Below are 25,175 nucleotides of genomic sequence, written 5' to 3' on the forward strand. Positions count from 1 at the left end.
GTTTTTCTTTCTATTCATTGGTTCTGCCATGCCTCTATCAGCAAGTTATTAACATTAAAAAAAAGTTATACCAGTATCACCAACTGAAATCACCCTTAGAATTTACCACCTTAGAAAAAATATTTTCTGTTACCCAGAAACTATATCAATTGCCCCAGATGCTGGACTGATAACCTGTTTTTTTTTTGAGAAGGAGTCTCACTATGTAGCCCAGGTCAGAGGGCAGCAGCATGGTCTCGGGCTCACTGCATCCTCCACCTTCCCAGGTTCAAGCAATTCTCCTGCCTCAGCCTCCGGAGTAGTTGGGATCACAGGCACGCACCACCACGCCCTGCTAATTTTTGTATTTTTAGTAGAGACAGGGTTTCACCATGTTGGCCAGGCTGGTCTCAAACTCCTGACCTCAGATGATCCACCCACCCTGGCCTCCCAGAAGTGCTGGGATTATAGGAGCCACCGTGTCCAGCCTGGACTGATAACCTTTCAAAGGGAATTCTGATTAGTTTGGCCCAAACCTGTAGAGCTGTACAGAATTAGGAGAAATAAGGTTTATCAGAGTCTAGAATAGTTCAGTCACTCGTACAAAAAGAAAGAACTGCCAGGCAGGGATAAAAGCGGATGCAGTCAAAGAGAGAAAGAGAAAAAATTTACCCCCTTGAAATTAACATACCCATAAGTAAAATATCGGTATGCTATATCTTTATTATTTTTTTCAAAGAAACTTTTGTTAAAAAAGAAAATGTACATGAAATGTCCATATATTTGAAAATTATTGTGTATGACCTGGAAATTTTTCTAACAAAATATAAGTGACCAGCATTAATTGAAGAAGAGATCTGAAGAGATTTATAGTCAAAGGAACAAAAATTAAATTTGTTAAATATTTACCTTTAAGTAAAAATGTCCAGATAGTTTTCTGGCTAGGGTCTTTCTTACTCTAAAAAACATGTAACTTTTATGTTTGTTATTCATACTATTCCAAGTCACTGACAAATTTCCTGACTCATTCTTTAATACTACCATATTCTAAAACTCAAATTTTATAAAACCAACACAAAAAGAAACTCTAATTCAAATTCACAAATATAATTATTTTAGTCAAACTGTTAGCAAATTGATCCCAGGGTGTACTAAGGGATTGGTCATCATGTTCAAGAAGGTTTTATTACAGAAATGAAAGTTTGTCCCAGTACTGGAAAAAAAAATCTATGAATACAGTTAAAGGAGAGACATAATTAAATACATGATTGTGTCAATGCATACAGAAAAATGTTTGACTGGAAGTTAGATGAAATGTATTTGAACTCCCTGCAGTTGGTAAAGATTCTTTTCCACATACCCTTGTCAAATATATTAAATGTTCAAATACAAAGTCATTGCCATCCAAAGAAGAATAAGACAGAAATGCTAGCTCTCATCACTATAATTTAAAGGAATTTTGAGGGGTCTAATCTTCTCCTACAATAGACCTCTGGCAAAAATTATAACATTGAGGATGAAGACAAATATGTTGAGGATGGTAGAGGGAATTCAAGAATGCACCTGAGTCTCAGATAAAAATAACATTGGTGTATACCCTCTGGACATGTCATGTGGCGATAGTAAACACATATTTGTTTAAGCCACTATTAGTTGGGTTTTCTGTAATGTGCCAATACATGTCTTCCTAATTGTTACAATGCCTAATCATGAAATAATTAAAGTTAACAAAAGCATTAAATACTGTGGCCAACTACCACACAAATATATAAAAATCAACAATTTTTCTTTATAAAAGTAATAATCAGTTAGCGTTCCTAAATAATTCAAGTCTTAAGAAATACCAAGAAATTATATGAAAAGAAAAAAATTGCAGACATCTCCTATGTGAAATCAGATGGTTTTTGTCTGTGTGTGTCACGTGCATGCCTATGTTTTATTTTGATGTGTACCTGATGAGCTAAGGGGAGCTCAGTAATTTAACTCAATCTTCTGGTCTTCTCCTGCTCTTCACACTGATTAGGGTTTCCAGCTTTTCCTAAAAATCTCTCAAAATCACTTAGGATATAATATGGCATAATGGAAAAAAGAATGAAGTCAGTAAACTCAGAGTTGCAACTATATTCTGCAATATGATTATGATTAACCATTCATGTTCATTCATTTATTCAGGCATCCCACAAATATTTGTTGTTTGCTTTCTGTATGTTAGGCCTCATGCTAGATTCCGGGAATACAGCAATAAACAAAGCAGACCAAACTTCCTATCATCATGGTGCTTAAATCCTAGTAAGTTTTCTCATCTGTAAAAATGAGTGATAATTCTTACCTCTTATCGTTCCAATCAGATTTAATGAGTTAATGTAGGCAAAATAATTGGAATATGCAAGGCTCTTCATAATTGTTAATTATTGCTCTAATGTTCCTTAAACTAAGACAAAGTTGAAAATATATCCAAAAAGTAGCTCAGTGTTAATGGATGTTAATGTGTCTATTGAAAAGAACTCTCTTTTTTTCTTGCATTCTGATTAACATGCATTTGAAATAATGACCATACAAAAACAAGGAAACAAAACTAATGTTTCTAAGGGAAATGGGGCAAGGTGGACAGCTAGGTTGTACTTCCTTTTCAGCAAGACATTTAGTTCACATCTTAAATCATAGTTTTGGCAAACAAAAAAAATCTCCTGTGAATCAGAATGGCCACGACTTTGTTACATCTACAAGGATGTTACTGATTTTTAAAAGTTAGGAATATCATTAACTACTCAAGAGTTCGGTGGCATTTTATTCATTTATGCTATGGTATACAGTAATCAGCGCACTGTCATGAACAGAAACACGAAATGAATCCTAGTTGAGTAAAAATTAACTAAATTTAGAATTAAGGACTGTTTTCTTGATTTGCAACATTTGTTGCCTTTTTACATTTTAAAATAGACATTGTCCAAACTCCACAGAAAAAAGCATTCATAGTTCCACAGATTTAAAGCAGAAGTTCTAAAGTTAATGACTACTTAATCAGGTAATTATGTACTATTTTACATTCATACATAAATTTTTGTTCCTCTGTCAATAGTACAGTCTTAGAACAGTCATTTTCAAACTATGTTTTTTGGAGTCCTAAGGTTCTTCCTACATTTGGAGGGAATGAGAAGCAATCAGATCAACTGAAGGTACCAAGTCTTCTTCCCATCCTTGTTCTACCAGAGAAGCCCAGCTTTTAATCTTTTTTCTATTTTGAGTTTCTAACAGAAGACGTCATTTGAAATTACATTTTCTTTAAAATAAAGTTTCAAAAACACTCTCTTAATTAGCAAAACACAATTTAGGAATAAAAATATATCAAAAAAACAAGGACTAAATTACATATTTTAGTCACTATGTTTAAAATGTTAAAAATTTGAGACAAACTACTCAATAAATAGATATATTTAATTTAGAGGAGATCTATATTTAATACTATCTCATGCAAAATCTACAGGTTACAAAACCAGAAGATATCTTTAGACAAATCTGGAGAGGTTTTTAGCAGGTGTTCCATTTAGAACCAACACACTACTCAACAGAGAGCATGGTAATTATGAAAATTATTTTTAGTAGGCGAACTTGCTAAAACTATGTGCACATCAAAATTTGTAACTTCTCAACGTGAACCCTACTTCAACTCTGAGCTCAGGTTTTAAATTATGGAGAATGCAAAAACATGATTTTCACAGTACAAAAAAAATCCTGGTAAACAAAACTTTTGAGGACATATTTTGCTTAGTATTACCTAATTTATATAGGCCAAATCATTTATTCAATTTAATTGAACAAATAATTATTAGCTACCTATAATGATGGCATGGATACTGCTAGCAGAAATACAAAGACAAGTAAGATATATTTTCTATTTAGTTATATAATACATATGATTCACGGTTTATAAAACAGAGGAAGTGGTCTTCTGTGACGGATAGAGCTAACCAAATCTTCACAGAAGAGTAAATATTTGAACTTTGCCTTGAAGGATGAGCGAGGAGGTGCTAAGTTAAAATTAAAAACAGTGATTCAGGTAGATTTACTGAATGTCCAAAGAAGCAGAGTTGTGAAACAATTTGCAGGGTTCAGAGAGTTATGGATAATTTGGTAAAATTAGAGTTTATGCAAAAAGAGAAAATCAGATGGAGAAAGCTGGAGGAAATGATGTATGGAGATTTTTTATTTTATCTCTAGGGATAAAAAAACAGAATTTTGCGCATGAGAGTAATATGATCATCACTCTGATGCTGGAAGATTATCATTAGTAATGTGCAGCAGGTTGGACTGGGAGAGACACTTCCAGTCTAAGGAAAAGGAGGGAGAAAAAGAAGGGCATTATTCATTTAGAATGTCCTGGGTTGGTTTCAAATATATCATCTCTGTGAATTTTTTAATTACTATTGTTGAAAACTGAGCAGACGGAGAACAATATAATGTTTAATTATGCTACTCTGCAATGTACTTCCAGCTCTTGAACCACAGCAGAGGGGAGAACTGTGTAAATATCGATAGAACTCCCTGTTGCTCCAACCTATTCAAGAGTTTTAATAAATGTTTCTTGTTCAAGCATTATCATTAATAATTCATACAGTTTCTAATGCTTAAATCACTATAGATTTTCTGACAGGTAACCTTCATAAGATGGAGAAAATAACAGAAACCACAGGAATATAAGAATGCCAGGTTTGCTTAGCCATTTAGAGGGAGAAGAGGAAGAAAAAGAAAAAAGATATATTTCAAGAAGTATGACTAGGTGAGAGGATCTGTACTCCAAAACAGCATTACACAATATTTCCAAGTAACAAATGTGCACATAGACCCCCTGCATGTAAAATACAAGTTGCCAGAAAAAAGACAGATAAATACACGTAACATAAGCCAATTGTTCTTTAAATTTTGTAACCTTGTTTTATTTACTGGGGATAGAAGCGGATTTTAAATTGAGGAGGAATATATTAAGACTATAATCAAGCTAACCCTTTTAATAAACTGACATTTGCAAAGATTTCTTGAACTATTCAAATTAATACAGTACCAAATTTAGTCACACAAAAAAACACAGAATGAATGTGTTGTGTCTCTCTGACAACATCATGCATTCATTTTCATGTGTCCAGAATCAAAAGCATGACAGTGTTTGTAAGAGAAAATTCTAATTGAAAATTATTATTATGCAAGTAAAAGAATTTTTCACAGTAATTATTTAATTGGTAAGATAGAAAATAATAATTTTTACCACAATAGTAATGATAAATTCAAGCAACATAACATTCTGATGGTCTCTTGTATATTTTTGTTTTTAAAAAATAGATTTTTAATTGAGTTTATTAGTACTTTTTTCAATCAGAATTGCAAATTTGCATTTCTAATATGTACATTGTGTGTATGTATTGGTTTTAATCAAGGTCCAACATGTGTGGAAGATATCTATGACCTCATAATGCTTGCATCTATTTCTGATAAATGAAACTAGAACAAAATATTTTGTTATACACACATAGTTAATCATTGATCTGTATCTTTACTGACACTGGGATGGGCAAAAACAATTTCACAAATTTGTGATCAATGATTTATATGTTTGATAGATTACAAAAAAAGATTCGTACATTGGAATATTTAGGGATTTCAGTCCTTTACTGTTATATTTAAGTATTTAATAATTAGTAGAATCTTTGCCAGGAAAATTACTTAAAGTACATAAAATCACATGTCTATTTTGGGGAAGGCTAAGAGTCTACAGTGACTGAAACACAAGGATAGTATAATATACTGGGAGAAAGATGAGGTATGCAAAATAGACACATTTTAAAGGAAAAACTAATTTTATTTAAAGATAAGTGTAATTAACATTTGCAGTTAAATTAAGGAGGAAATGATTTTTGTTGAAATGTAGCATGTGTTCTGCAAAACTTTTAATTTTGTAGATGCAATTGAACGTGAATTTAAAAATATTCTCTGGTGGTATTAAGATAACATTTCCTATGTAGCAATTAATCATTACCTTTGTAGTTAACCTTGAAACCAACAGATCCAACACTTTCGTCTGTTTGAAGGTGCAGCCACATTTGGCTACTCATGCTCACTATCAAGTCTGGTACAAAGCTTCCAGTCAGCCTAAAAAGAGATGGACAAAGAAGGGAGAGATGGGTTATTAAAACATCCTCTGCATACAAATTATAAGACAGATGTGTTTCTCAATACTTTCTTTGCTAGAAAAAAAAGTCAGATAAACATAGAGGAGTATATGTTGATGTAACAGAAGAAAAAACTACACAATTTAGTGATCAAGGTTATTATAAAAATATTATTCTGTGTTTAACTAGGAAAGATCTTTCATGTTCCTGAGGCAAGGTGAGGACATTTTAGACCATCAAAAAGTCCTACACAGTACTTCCTTCTGAACTGAAAAGAAAAAGAGGATCTATACAAATATTCAAGTATTTTTTAACACCACAAATATATCTTAACATTCCCAGTTTCAAAGAACTTTGTTCTAGAGAAATATTGTTAAAATATTTCTGTGCAAAACAATAAAGTGGCCAAGAGTATAATTGAACCCTTTGCAATACTGATGTCGAATACACAAGCCTCAAAATATAGTACCTACATTATAGGCTGCCCACATCACATATGTTTTTCTGTAAATAGTTTTATTTAAAGAAATATGCTGCTAATCTGATGCAGCGTAACTATATCCATTCATTACTAATCCCTCATTCAGTAATGCACAGTTTTGTAACCATAAGAAGGGAAATTACTTCACGTTTCATCTATCATCAATGATATTGTAGTTGCATATTAGAACTGAAGCCAAAGGTCATAAGAAGGATGAAAGCAAATTAGTAAAGAAGACCTTAGGTTGCGGGGAAGTCTATCAAGAATAGGAAAGAGGAAAAAATGGATTCACTGCAGAGTAAATGTCCACATTGATAAGGGATTCTAAAATACATAGAGAAAGACAGGTTTCCAAAGGAAGAAAATACTGAATGTTTGCCTACTTTACTGCTAACACCATAAGGATTGCTGGAAAATTACATCAGGAAAGTATAAAGTTTCCTTTCATTGTAAAAACCTAAGACGGTGTTTATTCTCTTGTACAGTGGCTCTACTATGAATACACCAGCAGAGGGCAGTGTGGTTGACCATATCCTGGAAATGACTAGGGCAGCAAAATGCCCTGTGCGTAGTCAACTATGAAAACAGCAAAAATGACCTCAGGAAACTTCATTTGCAGTACAAGTATGTAACCAGTGGCCAGTGTTACAGGATTTATGGGAATTTATCACAAAGAAACTTGGTAAACTACTATTATTTAATTATAGGATTATATATTACATTGAAGAACACCGTAAGATACCAAGATACCATAATGCATTATGGAACTTTAGATTATCTTCATTTCCTTCTTCCTGCCAAAAAACATTTTAAATTACCATAATATAAAACACACTCACACATACATATTGTCTATATATACACACAATCATTTGAAACATCTTTTAATTAAACTTTGGGGCATGTGAACTTTCAAATTGGTGATTCTTAGGTAGCAGTTTTTTGAGCTGCTGTAGAGAGGCAGGTGCAGGTTTATGGGCAAGGGTAAAGACTCCAGCTTGGAGGCAGAATAGAAAGTAAAGTAAACCCATTATTAAACGGGAATGAGAGCTTATATTTACATAGCATGTGCATCAGCTATACCATATCAAACATACCAGCAAACTACCTCAAAGAGTACTAAGAGTTGTTTTTCTGGGAAAATTGAAGTATTGCTTTTTGTTACATCCTCTATAACATTCACAATCCTGAACTGTTCTATTATCCTGAAACTTCTAGAATGGTATTTCGTCAGTTCATGAAGAACAACTAACACTTGCAAGCTAAATTGTTCCCTTACTAACTTATCCTATTGCCCTGATTTCACCTAGTTCCCAACTCATTGCTGGTGTAAGAGTATATGTCATCTAAAAATAATAATAAAATATATATATTTTTTAATTTTCTGATGTCAAAAATTAAAACTCCCCCTCAACTTCTCTTTAGCATTTCTTTTAGAAAACTTGAAATTATAAGTCCCATTTATTTTAGATGTATCTAAATATTTTAAGAGTTAAACAAGACTCTTGCCAGTTTTTCATTCCTGGAATTTCTCTCTTGGTGGCCTTGAGGGCACCTCTTTAAACTGTGAACATCAAAGAGGATGATGCCCTGTCTCTACTTTTCTGGGGAGTTAAAGCCTAGGTACTTAGTACTTAGCTCTTTGATTTAACTTCCTGCTTGTCATAATGATAGGAAATGTTTTATTTTTTGTTTTGATGAAGGCAATTAACATGTATGCAATGGATTGTATTTCCCTAGCTATATATTATTTCTCTTTTTTGCAATCTCCTTAGCAGATTTCCTATGATGCACATCACAGTTTGGTTTAATCCTATTCAACAGAAAAACTGTTTCATTTTTCCCTCCGTTTTATGGAGAGCTTTTACTAAGCTGGCAAAAGATTTTATTTTTAACCACATTTCCCCAGCTACTTGGTAAAGAAGATTGGGATATGAATGGTAGTTTTGAATTGAGTGGACCCCACAGCAGCCATATTATAATTATAATCATAAAAGTTCTCCCTTCTTGATCTTTGCTTTTTTGAAATAGTATCTGGATAGACCACTCTCTCCAAACTCAAATTTTATTAATTTAAAATCTATGAATTTAAATTTAAAATTTTAAATTTTATTAATGAGTATACATGGGTAATCTGGACTCAAATCCCATCAGGATTACAATTAACTTTGATGGTGGAAAAATAGAGGAAGCCAAGGATATTGCCTGCAATTCTTTCTCCTAAACAGCTAATATCTCTGTTATATTTGGAATACATAAAAGTATCAAACCTTTCAGAATTTGTTATGATTCTTTGACCTCATCCCCAGCAAATGAACTGCTGGTATTTACTGGATACATATTATTCTTAGTGGAAACTTAAAAAGATCTGCATAACCAGAAGGAAAGATTGAGAAGAATGGAAGAGGAAATGGATAAATTAAAGGCACTTTCATTGATTCTTCTTCCTTTTTCTGCTGTCTCTGCTCTTTCTGCATCCCTTGTGTCTCTTTATCCTTCTCTGCCTTAGTAGACTCCTGAGAAGATCAAAGCAATGGTATTTTAGACCTCCACTTCTCCTAGTTAGTGTATTTCCCTACAAAGGACAAGGCCACAACTTCTTTAGCTGATAATGAATTATCTGCCTTGTTTGAGGAAACAGATTTGTGTGCCTCATGCCCTAACCCTGAGCCTGGTCAATGTTTTGGCACATATTGTGCCTCCAAAAGTTACTTATCATTTATATTTCATGTATTTAGGAAAGCAGAAATTATGAAGGAACATGATTAGGGAATAATTGAGAACTTGTATAAAAGACTGTCCCCACATGAAGACAAAAAGATGTAGAGTGGTCTCACTAGCTGTTTGGAAAAAAATAGTGTTAGTCTAATAAACAGTAACATGGAAAATAAGCCAAAAAGTCATATAATTCTACATTTATCTTGTCACAATGTGAGAAAGACCAGCTCTTATTTGATCACCAGTGAAGCTGATGCCATTGAAAAGTTATACAGACCTCCTTGCCAGCTGATATATCTCAAATAAAAGCTTCTTTTCCCTGCTTCCCAGAAGTTTGCAGGCATCCTCTGCAGCATGTTTTCAGTTTATAGTCCTGGGCATGAAGATTTGCACAGGATACAGTGTGGAGTTCTGCAATCAGCAGACTCCACTCATGTGATGGAACAAGCACACTGGGGACCAGAAGACAACCCATTGAACCAAGAGGTAGATAACTGTTCATCACCCTCCACAAATAAGGGATAACTAAGAGATTTGGAGACTCACTGAAAGTAACTGCTTACTGCTGTACTTGAAATCTTTCCTCTAAAAGTGAGCTGGGTGAAACTGCAATGGTGTATCCGAAAGACAAGGGAGTCTGCCATTGATTTCCATTAGCGGTTTGTTGAGGCTTTCTCAGAATCTACTGGCATGGATCCAAGGGTAGTTCAAAATTTTTGTCTCAGGTCCCTTGATGACTATCCAAATTCAAATCAGAGAAAGGGTATTAGGATGGCAAGGACAGATTCAAATGTTAGCAGCAGTTACTTAGTTTTGGGACAATCTAGAGAAATGTGAAGAAGAAAATAAATTTTAAAAAAAAACTGATATGATAATTATCCAGTAAGAACTATTTAGTAAAAGGCATAACCCCTATTCTGGCCAGCCTGTAGAGTGAGCAAAGAAAGAAAACAAAACCATATGCCATACTGCAAGAAGTCAGATGTTGGAGGCAGGATTGGAGAAAAGAGAATCCAGAGGATACAGCAACTGCAGAAACAAGGGAATCAGAAAAGCCCAGAAGGCTGGGAAATAATTTGGGAATGACCTAAAACTGACAGATTGAGGGGATCTCAGATGTGGGAACTGATGATATGTACATTTCAATAACTTTCTTTCATGCTAACTCATTGCTTTTTTTTTTTTTTGAGATGGAGTCTCAGTCTGTCACCAGGCTGGAGTGTATTGGTGCGATCTCAGCTCACTGCAACCTCCAACTCCCTGGTTCAAGCGATTCTCCTGCCTCAGCCTCCTAAGCAGCTGGGACTACAGGTGTGCACCACCACACCCAGCTAATTTTTGTATTTTTAGTAGAGACGGGGTTTCACCACGTTGACCAGGATGGTCTCAGTCTCTTGACCTCGTGATCTGCCCGCCTTGGCCTCCCAAATTGCTGGGATTACAGGTGTGCATTTTCTAGTAGTTGCTGGTGCTACTTATTCTGTGATTTCCCCAGAAAAGTCTTACTTTCCATCTGGTGTTAATGAACACAGGTTGTTGGTATTTTGAGTTAGCCTTCTACTTGCTCTTTTTCTTCTATGACTCCCACACAAATAGGGCCTATTATTGGGAATAGGTTTTCTTAGTTTTCTCCTGATCCTCCTGTAAACCTATTGCAGGGAGACCTGCTGGGAAAATTAAAGACTACCATATTCTATATTCCATAGGGAGTGTCTGTGGAACTCCCTGGAATAAAAGGAATCTGATTACTGTGTACCTTCTGAAAGAAAAGGGGTATTCCAAAAAGCGGCTTTCTCACACTGTGCTGGATAAGTGCCCTGAACTGAAACAAGTCAATTCATCACTTTGGGCCCTAGCAAGTGGTTTAGTTTGAGGCGTAGAATCAATATAAATTCTTTACAAAAAACATAAGCAATGGCCATGTGTCAAACAATACCCTTTGTCAAAGGCTCTACTAGAAGAAATAAACACAGTTAAAAATATTGAAAGACAAGTGGTAATTTTATAAAGACATTCACCCTGTAATATTAATACTGCCTTACTTCCAGAAAGGAAAGAAGGTAAATGTGATAAAGATGATTGACCTGTGTACAAGATCTTAAAGAAGAAAATAAATTTATTGCTTCATTCACGCCTTTAGTTTCTAACATCAGAAACTTTAGTACTTTGCTACCATCCTCTGCAAAGTTTTTCTCCAATTTATCTATGATCTGTTTTTTCTCATTGCTCTAGTAAACAAGTTTACATTTCTGTTGCTGTTTGCTGTTTTACTTAGAAAGGAGTTCAGTATTTATGAAAAAGTATTCCTCAGGATTTCCTGACTCTCCTTCCATTTCTCTAATCATTTACAGAAAAAACTTAAAGAAATTTGTCCCAGTAGGGGGATCTGTAAGTCATGAGCATGTTGATGGTTTGCTGGTAGGCTCAGAAACTAAAGAGCAATACAAAACTGACGCTTCAGCTTTGTTACAACTCCCCCTTCACAAGGGCATAAGCCTTCAATAGACAAATTGCAAAATTGTCAAACTGAGACAAAATATTTAGAGCACCTGTTGATGCCGAAGGCCTTATGTAAGCCTTAAAAAAAAAAAAAAAAACTATTTTGGGGACTAATAGAATATTGTGGACAGTGAATTTCAGCTTTTGTAAAGTGGCCAAAACTCTAATGAAATAACTGCATAATAATTCCTCAGATCCTTTTATTTGGTCAGTAGAATCTGAAGAAGTGTTCAAATTAAAATTGGCTATAGTATAAGCATTGGGAGTTCCAAATTTTGCAAAGACTTTCCACTTGCTTTGTTATGAAAATAAAGGGGCTACTTTTGGAATTTTAACTCAAAAGTTGGGAATAGATGACACACTAATAAAAAATTTCTCAGTTTCCTTGGAGGCAGTGGCACTGTTGATGACAAGATGCTGTGGAAGTAGCAAATAAACTTTTAAAAAGGCTCAAGCCCTTACCTGCAGTCACTTATATGCGTGTCCCACATGCTGTGACAGCTATCTTACAAGTGCAAAAAATCCAGAATGTGTGGGTACACCAACAGACTAGTTAAGAACAAGTACTGATCCCAGTATTGTGCTTAGGAGATGCAATATCCTAAATCATGTTACTCTTTTACCAGATCTTGATCAAATAGATGATCATGATTGTATTACAGGGGTAAGAGAAGACACTAATCTCTGATGAATTTATCTGATATTCTTGTCTGTAATGAGGCAGAGAAGGGATGGGGCCTGGCTTCAGCTCACCTCCACTAGAACATCCTTTCTTGCATTCCCCCGATCACAAACCTATACCACTACTTCACTGATAACATACCTGTTAGTAGTCATACAAGGAAAAAAGCCATTCTATGTTCCTCTTCTGTGCTCTCATAATGTATAACCATGCCGTTTGTTTAAATAATTCCAGAAACTGGCCTTAGGAGATTCGAAATCAAACCAAGTTTACAGTTTCCCACCTTGGGAAGGAATGCTACACAATTGATTTACAGCCCTGTTGCCGCTGGCCAGACCACCAGGTGGCCCACTGCTCAAGATAACCATCACAATAGGATATGCTGACCCATGTACCCTCCCACTTATGTGCTGTGCACAGAACAGCCTGTGTACCTTACACCTGATGTCAATTCCCATGAATTACCTAGTAAAGAAAATCCCTACTGGCTTTTTTTGGAGAGCCAGCTGGAGGACCCTCGTGACTCTGCCTTCTCCCTAGTGCTTAAGCACAAGCCCTGAAATAAATGCCTTGTCTGGGAAATCTGCTAGGCCTCGTGTTAATTTCCATTACATAGGGAGCCAAAGAGCCTGTGGTTTTTAGCAATAATGACAATTTAATAATATTTACTGGTGGACATGTACTTGGGATAAAAATGGCGCAATTTAAGGTTTTGTATGCTATGGTGACCTCTTATACGACATTTTGGAAGCTTATGCTTTGCCTAGAATTAAGCTGACACAAGCAGCACACTTAATAGAAGTTACTAGAATTGCAATTCTTGATAGGTAGGTAGGTAGGTAGGTAGGAAATACATGTTTGGTGTCCATCACATAGGAGAGCAAATTTGGAGAAATAGAAGCTTCTCAACTTTCAGGGGAAGTAAAATATCTCATGGAAAACTGATAGCTGATTTTTTAGAAGCTGTATAACTGTCCTATCAGATAAGTAATCATTTGTAGAGCTCACATAGAGCAGAATGACACAATTTTTTAATGCAACTATTTTGCTGACAGAGATGCAAAAGCAACTGTTAAAATGTAACAGATTCTAAACTTGGAAGCCTCACTTTTAATACAAGAAACTTCTGTTAATTTTCAAAAATATGCTTCACAAAAGGAAACTGATGAATGAATTATAAAGGAGGATAAAACATTTGACTGAACTATGAAAATTACCTAATAAAGTAACCCCTATACCATAATTATTATTCATTTGATTAATAATGTGTCATTGATATACTCATCTAAGTAAAATGAGGACTTTAAAGACCCCCAGACTATTACTGTACTTACATAAAAATAAAATTATTCCAAAAATATTAAAGAGTTGAGCTGTTTGTCAGAAGAATTATTTACAGTCTATTCCTAAGGTACATGTGGCAGTTTTCCCCAACCAGCTTTCCCAGAAATTAAGTGGCAGTTGGATTTCATAGAATTAATGTCTACAAAAGGTAAGATATTTTGTCTAGTTATAGTATATATGATGTTTGGATGGTCTGAAGTCTTTCTGTCTTTAAATGTGAATGTGCAAGCCCGGTGAAGTATCTTTTAATACCCATGATTTCCACTTTGGGGCTACAGAAGCATAATGAATCAGAGAAAGGAAGTCATCTTATTGTGATATCCTACCTTGTTTTAACCGGAATTGCCTCTCCCCTTAGCTGAGAGAGCCGGACAGACTCCATTTTTGTTCCTTCACTTGCAGCCCCTTACCCACCCCCCCTTTTCTTCAAGGACTTAACTTTGCAAGCTGACTCCCAGCACATCAAAGAATGTGATTACTGATAAGATGCTGTGGCAAGCTATATCCGCAGTTCCCAGGAATTTGCCCAGTTGATAGTACCCTAAGCCCCCGCATGTGTGTCCGGTTGATAGCACCCAAAGCCCCGCGTCTGTCACCTTGTGATGGATTTAAAGCCCCTGCACCTGGAACTGTTTGTTTTCCTGTAACCATTTATCTTTTTAACCTTTTTTTTGCCTGCTTTACTTCTGTCAGATTGCTTCAGCTGGGCTCCTCCTCCCCTTTCTAAACCAAAGTATAAAAGAAAATCTAGCCCCTTCTTCAGGGCCAAGAGAATTTTGAGTGTTAGCTGTCTCTCGGTCGCCAGCAATAAAAGGACTCCTGAATTAGTCTCAGAGTGTGGTGTTTCTCTACAACTCGCTCGGTTACAACATTATTATCACTGTCACCTAGTAATTATGCAATTATTTAGATTCCTATAAGATGAATGGAACTCATTTGCTGAGATTAGGCAATATACTGGATAAAAATGGCCTATCATTTTACTGTTACATTGTCAAAAATTAGAATGACCTCTGCAAACAAGCATTATATTTTTCCCCTTTGAACTAATGGTTGCCAGACCTATGAAATTCAGTCAGAAACCATGTCCTGTGCCCAATTTAACTGAATTCTCTCTTAATCATGTTCATACTTCAAGGTGCTTCTTTCTTCCCTAGAATCCCTAAGACACAAAATCATAAGGACCTGGAAGGACCTGTTGAAAGAAATTTGCCACCCTATTGACCAGGAGATTCGATTTATCTGAAAGTGTTCCAGAGGTAAGATTAGCTGATCCTGTGCTAGAAGGATCAAGTGCTCTTGATGATCCACATGGCTAGCAAAGTGAAAGAAAATCTCACACAGATTCACGTGGAGCCAGCACCTCAGAAGAATTTGACAATAGTTCCTACAAAGGACTCAAAAAAATTTTCTAGATAAGTAATTTTGGCTCTGAACTCAACTGAAAGAAGAAGTTCTAGTGAGCTTATGCTCATAGACTGCTTTGTTGTCCTATTCACGTAACGTTATTTCAATTACTTTAAGAACCACATTTTATTAAAAAAAATGTTATTTGTTACACTACTTTTTCTTTGTGTACTCCTGGTAATAATAGTTCCCACAATCACTTATTTCCAAACAGCTTGGAATTGGACTCCCAGCGATTAAGATGGGCTTCATGTTCCACTCACCCTAACTAAACTTAAGAAAATTTTAGGTGGGTTTCTTTCTGACTACAGGTTCCTGACCTACTGTTTCTTAAAGCATTTAAATTAAAAAAAAAAACCTTGCAATTATAAATTCATTCTCTACCCCTTTGGATGTAAATATTCAACAAAGAATATCTTTCTCAAGAACCTCCAAGCCATTCCTTTGAAATGTAATCATTGAAGGAGATAGCACCTGTCTCCCAGTCTCTATGGGAGGATAGGAGCTTAACTTCAACAAGTTAAGCTTGTTGAAACGCAGATGGTCTATATACATTGACTAATCTCTCATCTAAAGCTTTCCAGTGGTTATCCACTAACTCACTCCACTGCTTAAAAACCCTCCCACTTTTTGTTTCAGCAGAGTTGAGTTCAGTCTCTCTCCCCTACTGCAATAGTTTTGGGAAAATTCTTGTTTGTTTAACTTGTCTGGTGCAATTTTTCTTTTACACAAGAATAGGTATGATCTGCTTATAAGTTCAACAGTCCAATTATTGGCAGAGTAAAAGTGAGACCATCTTCTCACTAATTTTTTAATAATCCCAAAGTAAAAGTAACTAATATGTGTCTAAATATTAATACATAAATTTCACACAGGCACACACAATTTTTTTAACTGATTTAAATGGAAGGATGATTTAGAATGAAAAACATCTAATTAACAGACAAACAAATCTGACGTTTATAGGTAAGACTGCAAATGATAAGTCTAATATAAGTTAATTAGCTTTGGGACACAAATCTTTCCAGTCCAAATATCAATATACAAACAAAAGTAAATGTGTATTATTTGCAGAGATTTAATTGACTGTTATTATAATTAAATTATTGATTTGGACTTATGTGACACCTATAGGCTTTTTCCACAAGAATTGTAACAATTAAAGTCATGTATATTAAATACTGGAAGTTCAATCTGTACCCTTAAGAGGTGCCTCATAGGGATACTAGAAAATGGTTGTGTTTTCCATCTCCAAAAAAAATTGGAAAAATGAAGTAAATGCTAAAAGTCCTAGATTACCTTATGAATGTAATATTACTTATGTAATTGATGAAAACTCAGAATAAGTTTTTTGGCCCTCCAAAAAATATTTTATTTAAAAATTTAGATATTTGAGTTCTAGGGTTAAGTTACACCTTAGGCTTGGTTTAGTAAGATGTCATGAGGATCTACAAAAATAATATCCAAATAGCTAATTATTTGAAAGTATAAGCAATATAGATAGATATCACAACAGTTTATAAAATTAATGGATGATGGAGAATTTTTGTTCACGGCTAATCAAGAATCTGCTTGAACTATTCACTATTGGTTCACTTAAATAATATATTTAAAGGTTATTCCTTCAAGGCTAATAATACAATAAATTTATAAATTAATTCTATTATATTTCTGATAATTACCTTGCTTTGTATTTTACATTGGATTTGCTATATATTTTGATAACTGCAAACTGCCCAGAGAAGAGTAGAAACAGCAATACACATAATTTAATAATTATAGTGTTATAAAATAGTAATAAAAAAGAAAAGTTCTAAGTATAAATACAAATCTTTAAAAAAAAGTAAAAATTTTCTTGAAATTATAAAGGTAAGAGAACTCCCCCAACCCCACTTCTCTTTAGAATTTCCTATAGAAAACCTGAAGTTGTAGATGCTTTCTTTTTCTTTCAGATATGTGTAAATGTTTTAAAAGCTAAAGAAAACTCTTACAAGTTTTACATTCTAAGAATGTCTTTCTTAGAGGCCTTGGAGCCATCTTTTTAAAATATGAACATCAAGGAAGATGGTATCCTGTCTTCCTGTTTCACTGAGTGTTAAAGCCTAGGCACTTGGCTCCATTATGTAACTTCTTGATTACTATAAAGATAGAAGTGTATATTTTTCTTTTGATAAAGACAATTAACATGTGTGTTACGGATTATATCTGTCAAGCTATATAAAAAGGGTGAGGTTTCTCTTTTTTGAAATCTCCTCTACAGATTGCCTATGATGCACATCACAATCTGGCTTAATTTTTATTTAACAGAAAAGTTGTTTCATTCCTTTTTACATTTTGTGAAGCGGATTCATTGGGTTGGTAGGTGATTTTATTTTAATTATATTTTCTCAATACTTGATGTCTCACTGAAAACCCTGCTCTTTTTATAAAACCTCAATGGCCAATTCTTCTCAGCTCCCTCTCAAAGACCTTGGCTTAGATTCAAATGGTAGAAACCTTCAACCCTGACAGTAAAGGATGCTGTGGGCTACAGAGGAAAGAGTCATATCATTCTTGTAAGACTCTCAAGTGAGTCTTTAAATAGCCGTGTTACAGTAAGTAGTCAGACATGAGCAGGGCAGGAGAGGGCCTCCCCATATCAGGAATATTAGGTGATCATCAGGTGATGGCCAGGCAGTTACTAAACTGTCTATCTAACTGATGCAGCCAGCAGGAGGGAAAGGCAGTCTCCCAATAGATAGAAACACCTGAAACTGGTGATCAGCAGCTTCCTGATAAGATCTCAGGAGTTGGGTGAGTGGGCTTAAACATGTATGCTAAGAGGTAAAACACTGGAGTTTAACTGTAACACTTGACTGGTAAGAGGAAAAATGCCTCAAGTACACAAGCGTACAACTTCAGTAAACACACTGGGCATGTGGCCCATCCCAAGTGCTGGCAGGCCACTGTGCATGCAGACAGCCCACCCCAAGGAAAACCTGGGGAGAAGAGATGCAAACCTGCTGGAAGCATGCCAACATATAAAACCCAAAGTCAAAGGTCAAACCACACACTTGAATCTCTCAAGTAGCCTGCTTGGCCCTCTTCCAAATGTACTTTACTTCCTTTCATTCCTGCCCTTAAAGTTTTTAATAAACTCACTTTTGCTCTAAAATTTGCCTCGGTCTCTCATTCTGCTTTATGCCTCTCTGTTGAATTATTTCTTCTGAGGAGGCAAGAATTGAGCTGCTGCAGTCCTGAACAGATTTGCTGCCACAGACAGTTGTATCAATATTTAATACATCTTTTTGAATGTATTATTTGTTAATTTAAAAAAATGCTTCTTTAATACATGTTTATTTACAGGCTGAGTAACTTCAGTGTTCATAGTTCATTCTAGTCTTCCTAGTCAGTCACTTCATGCTAAAATGAAAGAGATAAAGTCCTAAATAGGTGCGCTCAAAAATATTTTTCAAGAATTGAAATAGTATATAAAATAAAGAACATAGTCTATTACATTTTTATTAGCCTTGTGCAGATGAAAGGCCTTAGCCCACTTCAAAAGTTCATTGAAAAATCAACTCACAATAAGGCAGATTAATAAGAGAAAATGTAGAAAAAAACGAGTTCTTGTCACACGACCAGGAAAGATTGGGCTCACGGAGACATCTAAGTGTTAACGCCTAAGGTTCTTGCCTAGCCATGCCAAAGAATTGGTGTGGCGGCTGACCACAGTGAGTGATAGAGACATGGACCAAGAGAGAGAAAAAGCTGTAGGCTTTATTGAGCAGAGTGAAAGTACAAAGCTTCCACAGCACGGAAGCTTCCACAGCGTGGAAGGGGTCCCAAACGAATGGGTAAGCCAGAGTTAGATTATGTGATTGTCTTTTAAACTCTTTAAGGCAGGAAATACGTGGGGCGAGAATATGTTACCAGAGTGAAAAACAAAGGCAATTAACCATTTGTGATATGTCTTAGATCTTGAGGAAACCCGGAATTGCAACTTGGGTTTTATCTACTTTATGGCAACAGGATGGCAAAAGAGATAGGATTGTACAGGACTTTACAAAGTATGTTCACAAGGAATTCAAATTGGGAGGATAGATAAGGCCCACTTGTCACAGGAAAATGTGCAGTTAACATTACTTTTAACTTTAGTTTTGGGGGAGGTGGAAGGGAGAGAGGGAGAGAAGGATACAGGGAAACTTACAGCAAAATTTTCGCTGTTTATAGCTTTCTTGGGGAAGAAAATACATGCACAAATCCTGGTGTTAGGAATATTTTAAGCATATATCTTCAATAGTGTTCATTCAGGACCAAAGTAAGTCCTGATGCAGGAAATGAGTGAGTTTCACAGTTTCTGAGCCCCTACTCCACCCAGGAAGCCCAGCTGGCACCTCCTCTTATAAGGGTGAGTAGAGGAATTTATTGGGCAAAAAGGAAAAACAAGTCAGCAAAATGAAATGGAGTACTGTGGTTCTTCACCCGACCAACTGAATCCCAGGTTGCCATCCAGGGACAGGAAAGGCCAGGCTCCACCCCCCTGCAAATGATGCAAATGTCCCAAGGCTTCGCCCCGTCCTCCCAGTGCACAAGCCAGTTGGAAATTCTTTGGGGAACTTCCCCCTTATCTGCCTCTTGCACTTATTACATAGGCATACACATTTATTTAACTGTGAGCAAAAGGAGAATCACAGAGTGATTGCCTGATGTCGAAGTGAGTTCCAGAAGTTTATATATCATCTTGAGGTTACAGAAAGAATGGGGACTTGGATCCTGGCAAAACAGGTTAGGGGACAGAGAGAAGAGGAAATTGATTCGGGGCAATAAGTAATTACTAGGGAGAATGATTGAATAGAGGAACAGAAGTTAAAATAACTTGTAAATAGTTCTTTTTGGAATTTAAATGATCTTTGGAGACAGTCATTGTATTGAAAAAGGGTCTGTTCCGGTGTGGTTACATTCTTGGTCTTCTCTCTTATAATGTTTAATAAAATAACAGGGAGGGGAACAAGAACAATTGTTCTCCCTAGTGGGTCAGTCTTATCTTTATGTAGATATAGGGAAAAGTCTCTTCCAGCACTTGATCTCTAAGGCCGTTTAATTCAAAATGCTCATTATGGCTGGGCAGGGTGGCTCATGCCTATAATCCCAGCACTTTGGGAGGCCAAGGCAAGTGGATCACCTGAAGACAGCAGTTCGAGACCAGACTGGCCAACGTGGCAAAACCCCATTTCTACTAAAAATACAAAAATTAGTCCGGCATGGTGGCGTGTGCTTGTAATCCCAGCTACTGGGTGGCTGAGGCAGGAGGACTGCTTGAACCTGGGAGGTGGAGGCTGCAGTGAGCTGAGATCATACCACTGCATTCCAGCCTGGGCAACAGAGCAAGACTCCATCTCAAAAAAAAAAAAAAAAAAAAAATTCTCATTATACCAGGGGAGCCCATTTTGGGGTGAAATTTCCAGCATTCCTTAAGACCTATTGCCTGACTTTCTATAATCACTCAAGGCCTTTGGATGCATCTATCAGACATGAGAATTGTAGTCTTATGTTCTAACATATTTTTTGTATTATACAAATATGCAACTTTTGCTTTTTATGAAAATGCATTTAATATTTTTTCTTCTAATACAATGCTATAAAAAGTAATGTATATGTTTATTTGAAGTACACGAAATTCACTAAAATGATGATTAGAAAAGTTAAGTTAAAAAAAAAAAAAACCTTAACACATCACAGTAGAGTGACAGTTCAGAATGTGGGCCAATGCAGTGGAAGAATAATGTATGGTTTTTAAAATCAAAATATATAAAGCATTATGGAATAATGGGACAATATAAATGTTAGTTCACTTAGCTGAGTTGTCAATAATTGTTGTTTTAACTTTATTTAGGGACATAGGATTCAGAAGTTTTAATTTATTGGTTAATTCAAAAGCATAATAAGGTAGGGTAATGTTTGTCATGGGTCTTATTACTTTTACAAATAGATTTCTATATTGAGTTTTATTTTTAGAAAACTGAATTTGAAGGCCAAATCTTCAGCATACACATCTTTGTATTCAAAGCTGGAATATGGATACTTCACTGTATATATTTAAGACTCCATTCAGGTCTTGCTTATAACACTCAGTATTTGTGGGAAGAAATCCAGCTTGTTTATATATTCTTTCTATACTTTCCCCTAATTTCTTCTTCTACAGCCACCTTTGAAATGCCTGCTACAGTGCAAATATTACTGAGGACAAAAGGAAAAACAACTAAAAATTACTTTAGTTCATTTTAAACAATTCAATATATTCAAAAAGAAATACACATATAAAACAAATGCAAGCAAAACAGAAGTAAACCCTTTTTTCAGGGAAATCATCAGTTTTTTAACATTAGACATATGTAGCAAAAATCACAATGAAAAAATAATGATGAACCACACAGAATAAATTATTCCATATATTCAGTCATTTGTTGCCAATAAACAAAATGTCACAAAGATTATTTTCGTATTGTGGTCTAAAGTAATTCTGCGTTCCAAGAGCATGTATTTATTATTGCCCTATAGCAGATCATACGGATAACTACATGTGAAATCTCATCCACATGATGAGAAAATTGCTCCCATCAGTTTGATTGATTTTCCTGGAAGTGGTGTCAATGAGTGCTAAAATCCCTAGGTGGGACTACAGAGCTCTACAGCTCATGGCATATCTACAGTTCATGACTAATATTTGCAAAGATACCCTTTATGTTGACATGTCTCAGCAGGTGTGTCTTGGAGTAGAATATTTTTTCCTCTTCCTTTATAATTGCTGTTAACACCAAACAATATTAACACAAGGCTTTCTGTAAGGAATTCAGGAAAATCTGAGATGAATAGAAGATGATTGCTGCCCTCAAGGGATGAGTGTGTATGTTTCTAAGTATGCATAGTGAAAGAGGAAAGTGAGGGTGCAAGATAGAGAAAAAGGCAGTAAGAAAACATTTATTTTTCTTGTCTTAATAATTATAATACAAGGGGCTAAGAATTTGTCTGACTGGTCAATTCTCCACGCCCTTTTTATACTGTGGCAATTAATCTCTAAAAAATGTCACCTTTTGCCATATTTAGTATATTCTCTTCTTTCATTAGCCCTTGGTCTTTGTTGGTATTTGTTGAAGTCAAAAGCAAAGTTAGGAAAGTGTAACTCCTTTGATGTAGAAGAATTTGTTCAAGGCAAATATCATGTTTACTACTATGTTGCCAAAAGGAGTAGGGCCTAGATTTTAAAAAAGAATGTTGCTGAATAGTAAAAACAATAGTATATATCTGACAAAATATAGGGCTCAACGAACTAAGAGCGATGATAGTCATCTATTTACAAGCCTAATAGAAAACAGAACTATCTTTTCCATAAAGCTAGTAAGAATATTATTTATTAAAATACTATTAAATTCAATAAATAAAAAATTTATTTACAAATTATTATATTAACCCAGAAGTGTGTGTGTATTTAAAATTAAAAGGAGAATAATCAGGAAAAAGTGTTGTTAGCCTAAACTAACATATTTCTGAGAATGAGATTTGACATTGTACTAACTTATCCTGGAGAATTCAGAATTCCATAGTGATAGAATGAACCAGGTTTGGATATCCATACAAGCATTTTTTACCTTCTTTAAGATGTTTGCTCAATTAGATGTCATCCAACATTAGTGCATACTCACAAAATTTTCAAAGGTGTCTTAATAGAAGATAATTTTTTAATCTTTCATGTTGCTGGTTTTCATTTAGTTCTTACAATGTTACCATGAATCTAATGAATAGTGACACATGCAAAAGAAAATGCAGAAAAATGAAGGAGTATCACATATCTGGTAGAATTAATGTCTAACCCTCTTAGTCTGCTGTATGCAGATGAAAAGGGTAGACTAATAATCAACATCTCCTGGAGAGCTGGAAGTAATCTCAAGGCCAGCAACTGCATTACCATCACTATTAGTTCTCTCCAATAAATTATATACATTTCCACTATCAGATGAATTTATACATAAGTGTAAAAATAGCACATGGGAAAGAATCTGTGAAACAATTAAAGTTCTTTTGACATCCTTTAAAAGATTAAAATATTATTGTTCAAATCCTTTATCTGAATTATTATCAAATGTCAAGTTCATATTCTGATCTCTATTGACTTTTGTCACTAGACGACTCTGAAGTTGCCAGGAATAAATGCTATTTCAAACTTTGGGGAAAAACATCCTCCAAGTAACTCTAATGGTGTGAAAATGAACACAGAGATAGAGAAAGGGATAATAGAGATAGACAGAGAGAGAGAAAAAAGATAAAATGGGCCATAGATATGGCACAACAAATGACAGATGCAATAAATCTCTGAATTGTGAGTTTAAATTTGCAGTTTAAATTTTCATCATTTTAGAAATTTTTATCTACATGGCAAATTTAGCACGGAGTATGATGTCCAATTACAATGCTTTCTCTATTGCTAAATAATTTTATTGGTCATAACTTTGTAATGAATATTTCCTTGGAGCTAAAGCCTCACGGTGAAAAGATATGGCACATTTCAGTTATTTCTAAGTTAGCACATTACAAAAAAATTCTTTATACTTCATAAAAAATAAATTTTATAAGTATTATTTTTTAATGCTTTGTAATTGATTTTTTTTTTGCAGGAGTATTTTAGCTATTGAATATGTTATCACTTTATGAACTACTTTTTTATGGAATAGAATAAGTAATTGATTTTACCTTTTAGAACCTAAATACTGAAACAAAATGAAACACAAAAAGCCTTACATTTACAATACTTAATTAAATACTTTGACTGAATTAGAAAATGTTAGAATGTTCCATAACTTGTTAAATACGTATCAAAGTGATACATTATGTGTTTATTAAAATAATTAGAACATAAAAATTGAATATAGGCTGAAGTCATCTTCTAATAAAAGACTTTTAAATATTTTGATATGAGATGGCTTCTTCTTTTGGCTATGTGTTCTTACCTTCAGCTATTCAATCTTTTCAAATCAATTTACTTGTAAAATAATTTTGGTGCCAAAATTAACTCTCTAGCACATGAATTAAACTTAAAAAGCAAAATGGAGTTCACAGACAAGTAAAGAGATTGCTGAATAAAAAGTCTAAATGAAAACTAGTTTTAACTGTTAGAAAAGCATTATTTAAAATACATTTCCTTCAACTTAGGTTTTAAAACACATTTTTGAAAATTTACCATGCCATGTATTTAGTACTGTTTTGAAATGTGGGCAAGATGGGCCCCTTCTCTGATTGTTTCCCTGTAGAAGGCCCTCCTCTGACCTTTCTCTAGTTTAACTCTTGCTCAGGAATGCGCCTGCCTGGCTGAAATCTGTGTCCCTTCTCCACCTCCCCTTTGAGACCCTACAGTAGTTTCCAGACAACAACATGATAAATACAGAAACTGCGTGTTACCTTTCAAAATTTCTAGAGCCATTTGAAAAAGTGATTTTATGTCTGATGAATTTCATAATGAAAACTAATGAGCTTGTATTTATTGTGTTTTATTTCTTTTTTTTCTAGAAAGTTGTTATAAAACTATCAGTTCAAGAGGGATCAGAAATAAAAATCAAATCTATTTTACTGTTTGTTTGCAAAGCACTGTTCTAGAACACACAGGTATGTGATACCTGGAATTCCCTGTTACCAGGACCAGCATAGGCCTTTTTTCCAGGTCCGTATCCCACAAGTAGAACACACACCTCACCTGTGCATCCCTAGGTGCAATGAAAGGCTGTTTGCAGGGCGGGTGGACCGTTTGAACATGCAGGCTGGGCTGACATGGGTTATGATGAATGCAGTTGAAGTTGAGAGGAAATGAAAGGCTGTTTGCAGAGTGAGTGGACAGTTTGAACATGCAGCCTGAGTTGACATGGGTTATGATGAA

The 25,175-nt window shown here is 35.0% G+C and overlaps 1 protein-coding gene across 1 annotated transcript in view; it reads right to left on the reverse strand.

Moving 5' to 3' along the window:
• Nucleotides 1-25,175, reverse strand: part of CSMD3 (CUB and Sushi multiple domains 3) — a 1,221,229-nt gene that overhangs the window by 585,730 nt on the left and 610,324 nt on the right. The window contains exon 13 of the mRNA XM_054498903.2: nt 6,008-6,120. Coding sequence (XP_054354878.2) covers nt 6,008-6,120 — 113 coding nt within the window. The remainder of the gene's footprint in view (nt 1-6,007; nt 6,121-25,175) is intronic.

Source organism: Pongo pygmaeus, chromosome 7 (genome assembly GCF_028885625.2).
Source record: "Pongo pygmaeus isolate AG05252 chromosome 7, NHGRI_mPonPyg2-v2.0_pri, whole genome shotgun sequence".
Classification (NCBI taxonomy): Eukaryota; Metazoa; Chordata; class Mammalia; order Primates; family Hominidae; genus Pongo; species Pongo pygmaeus.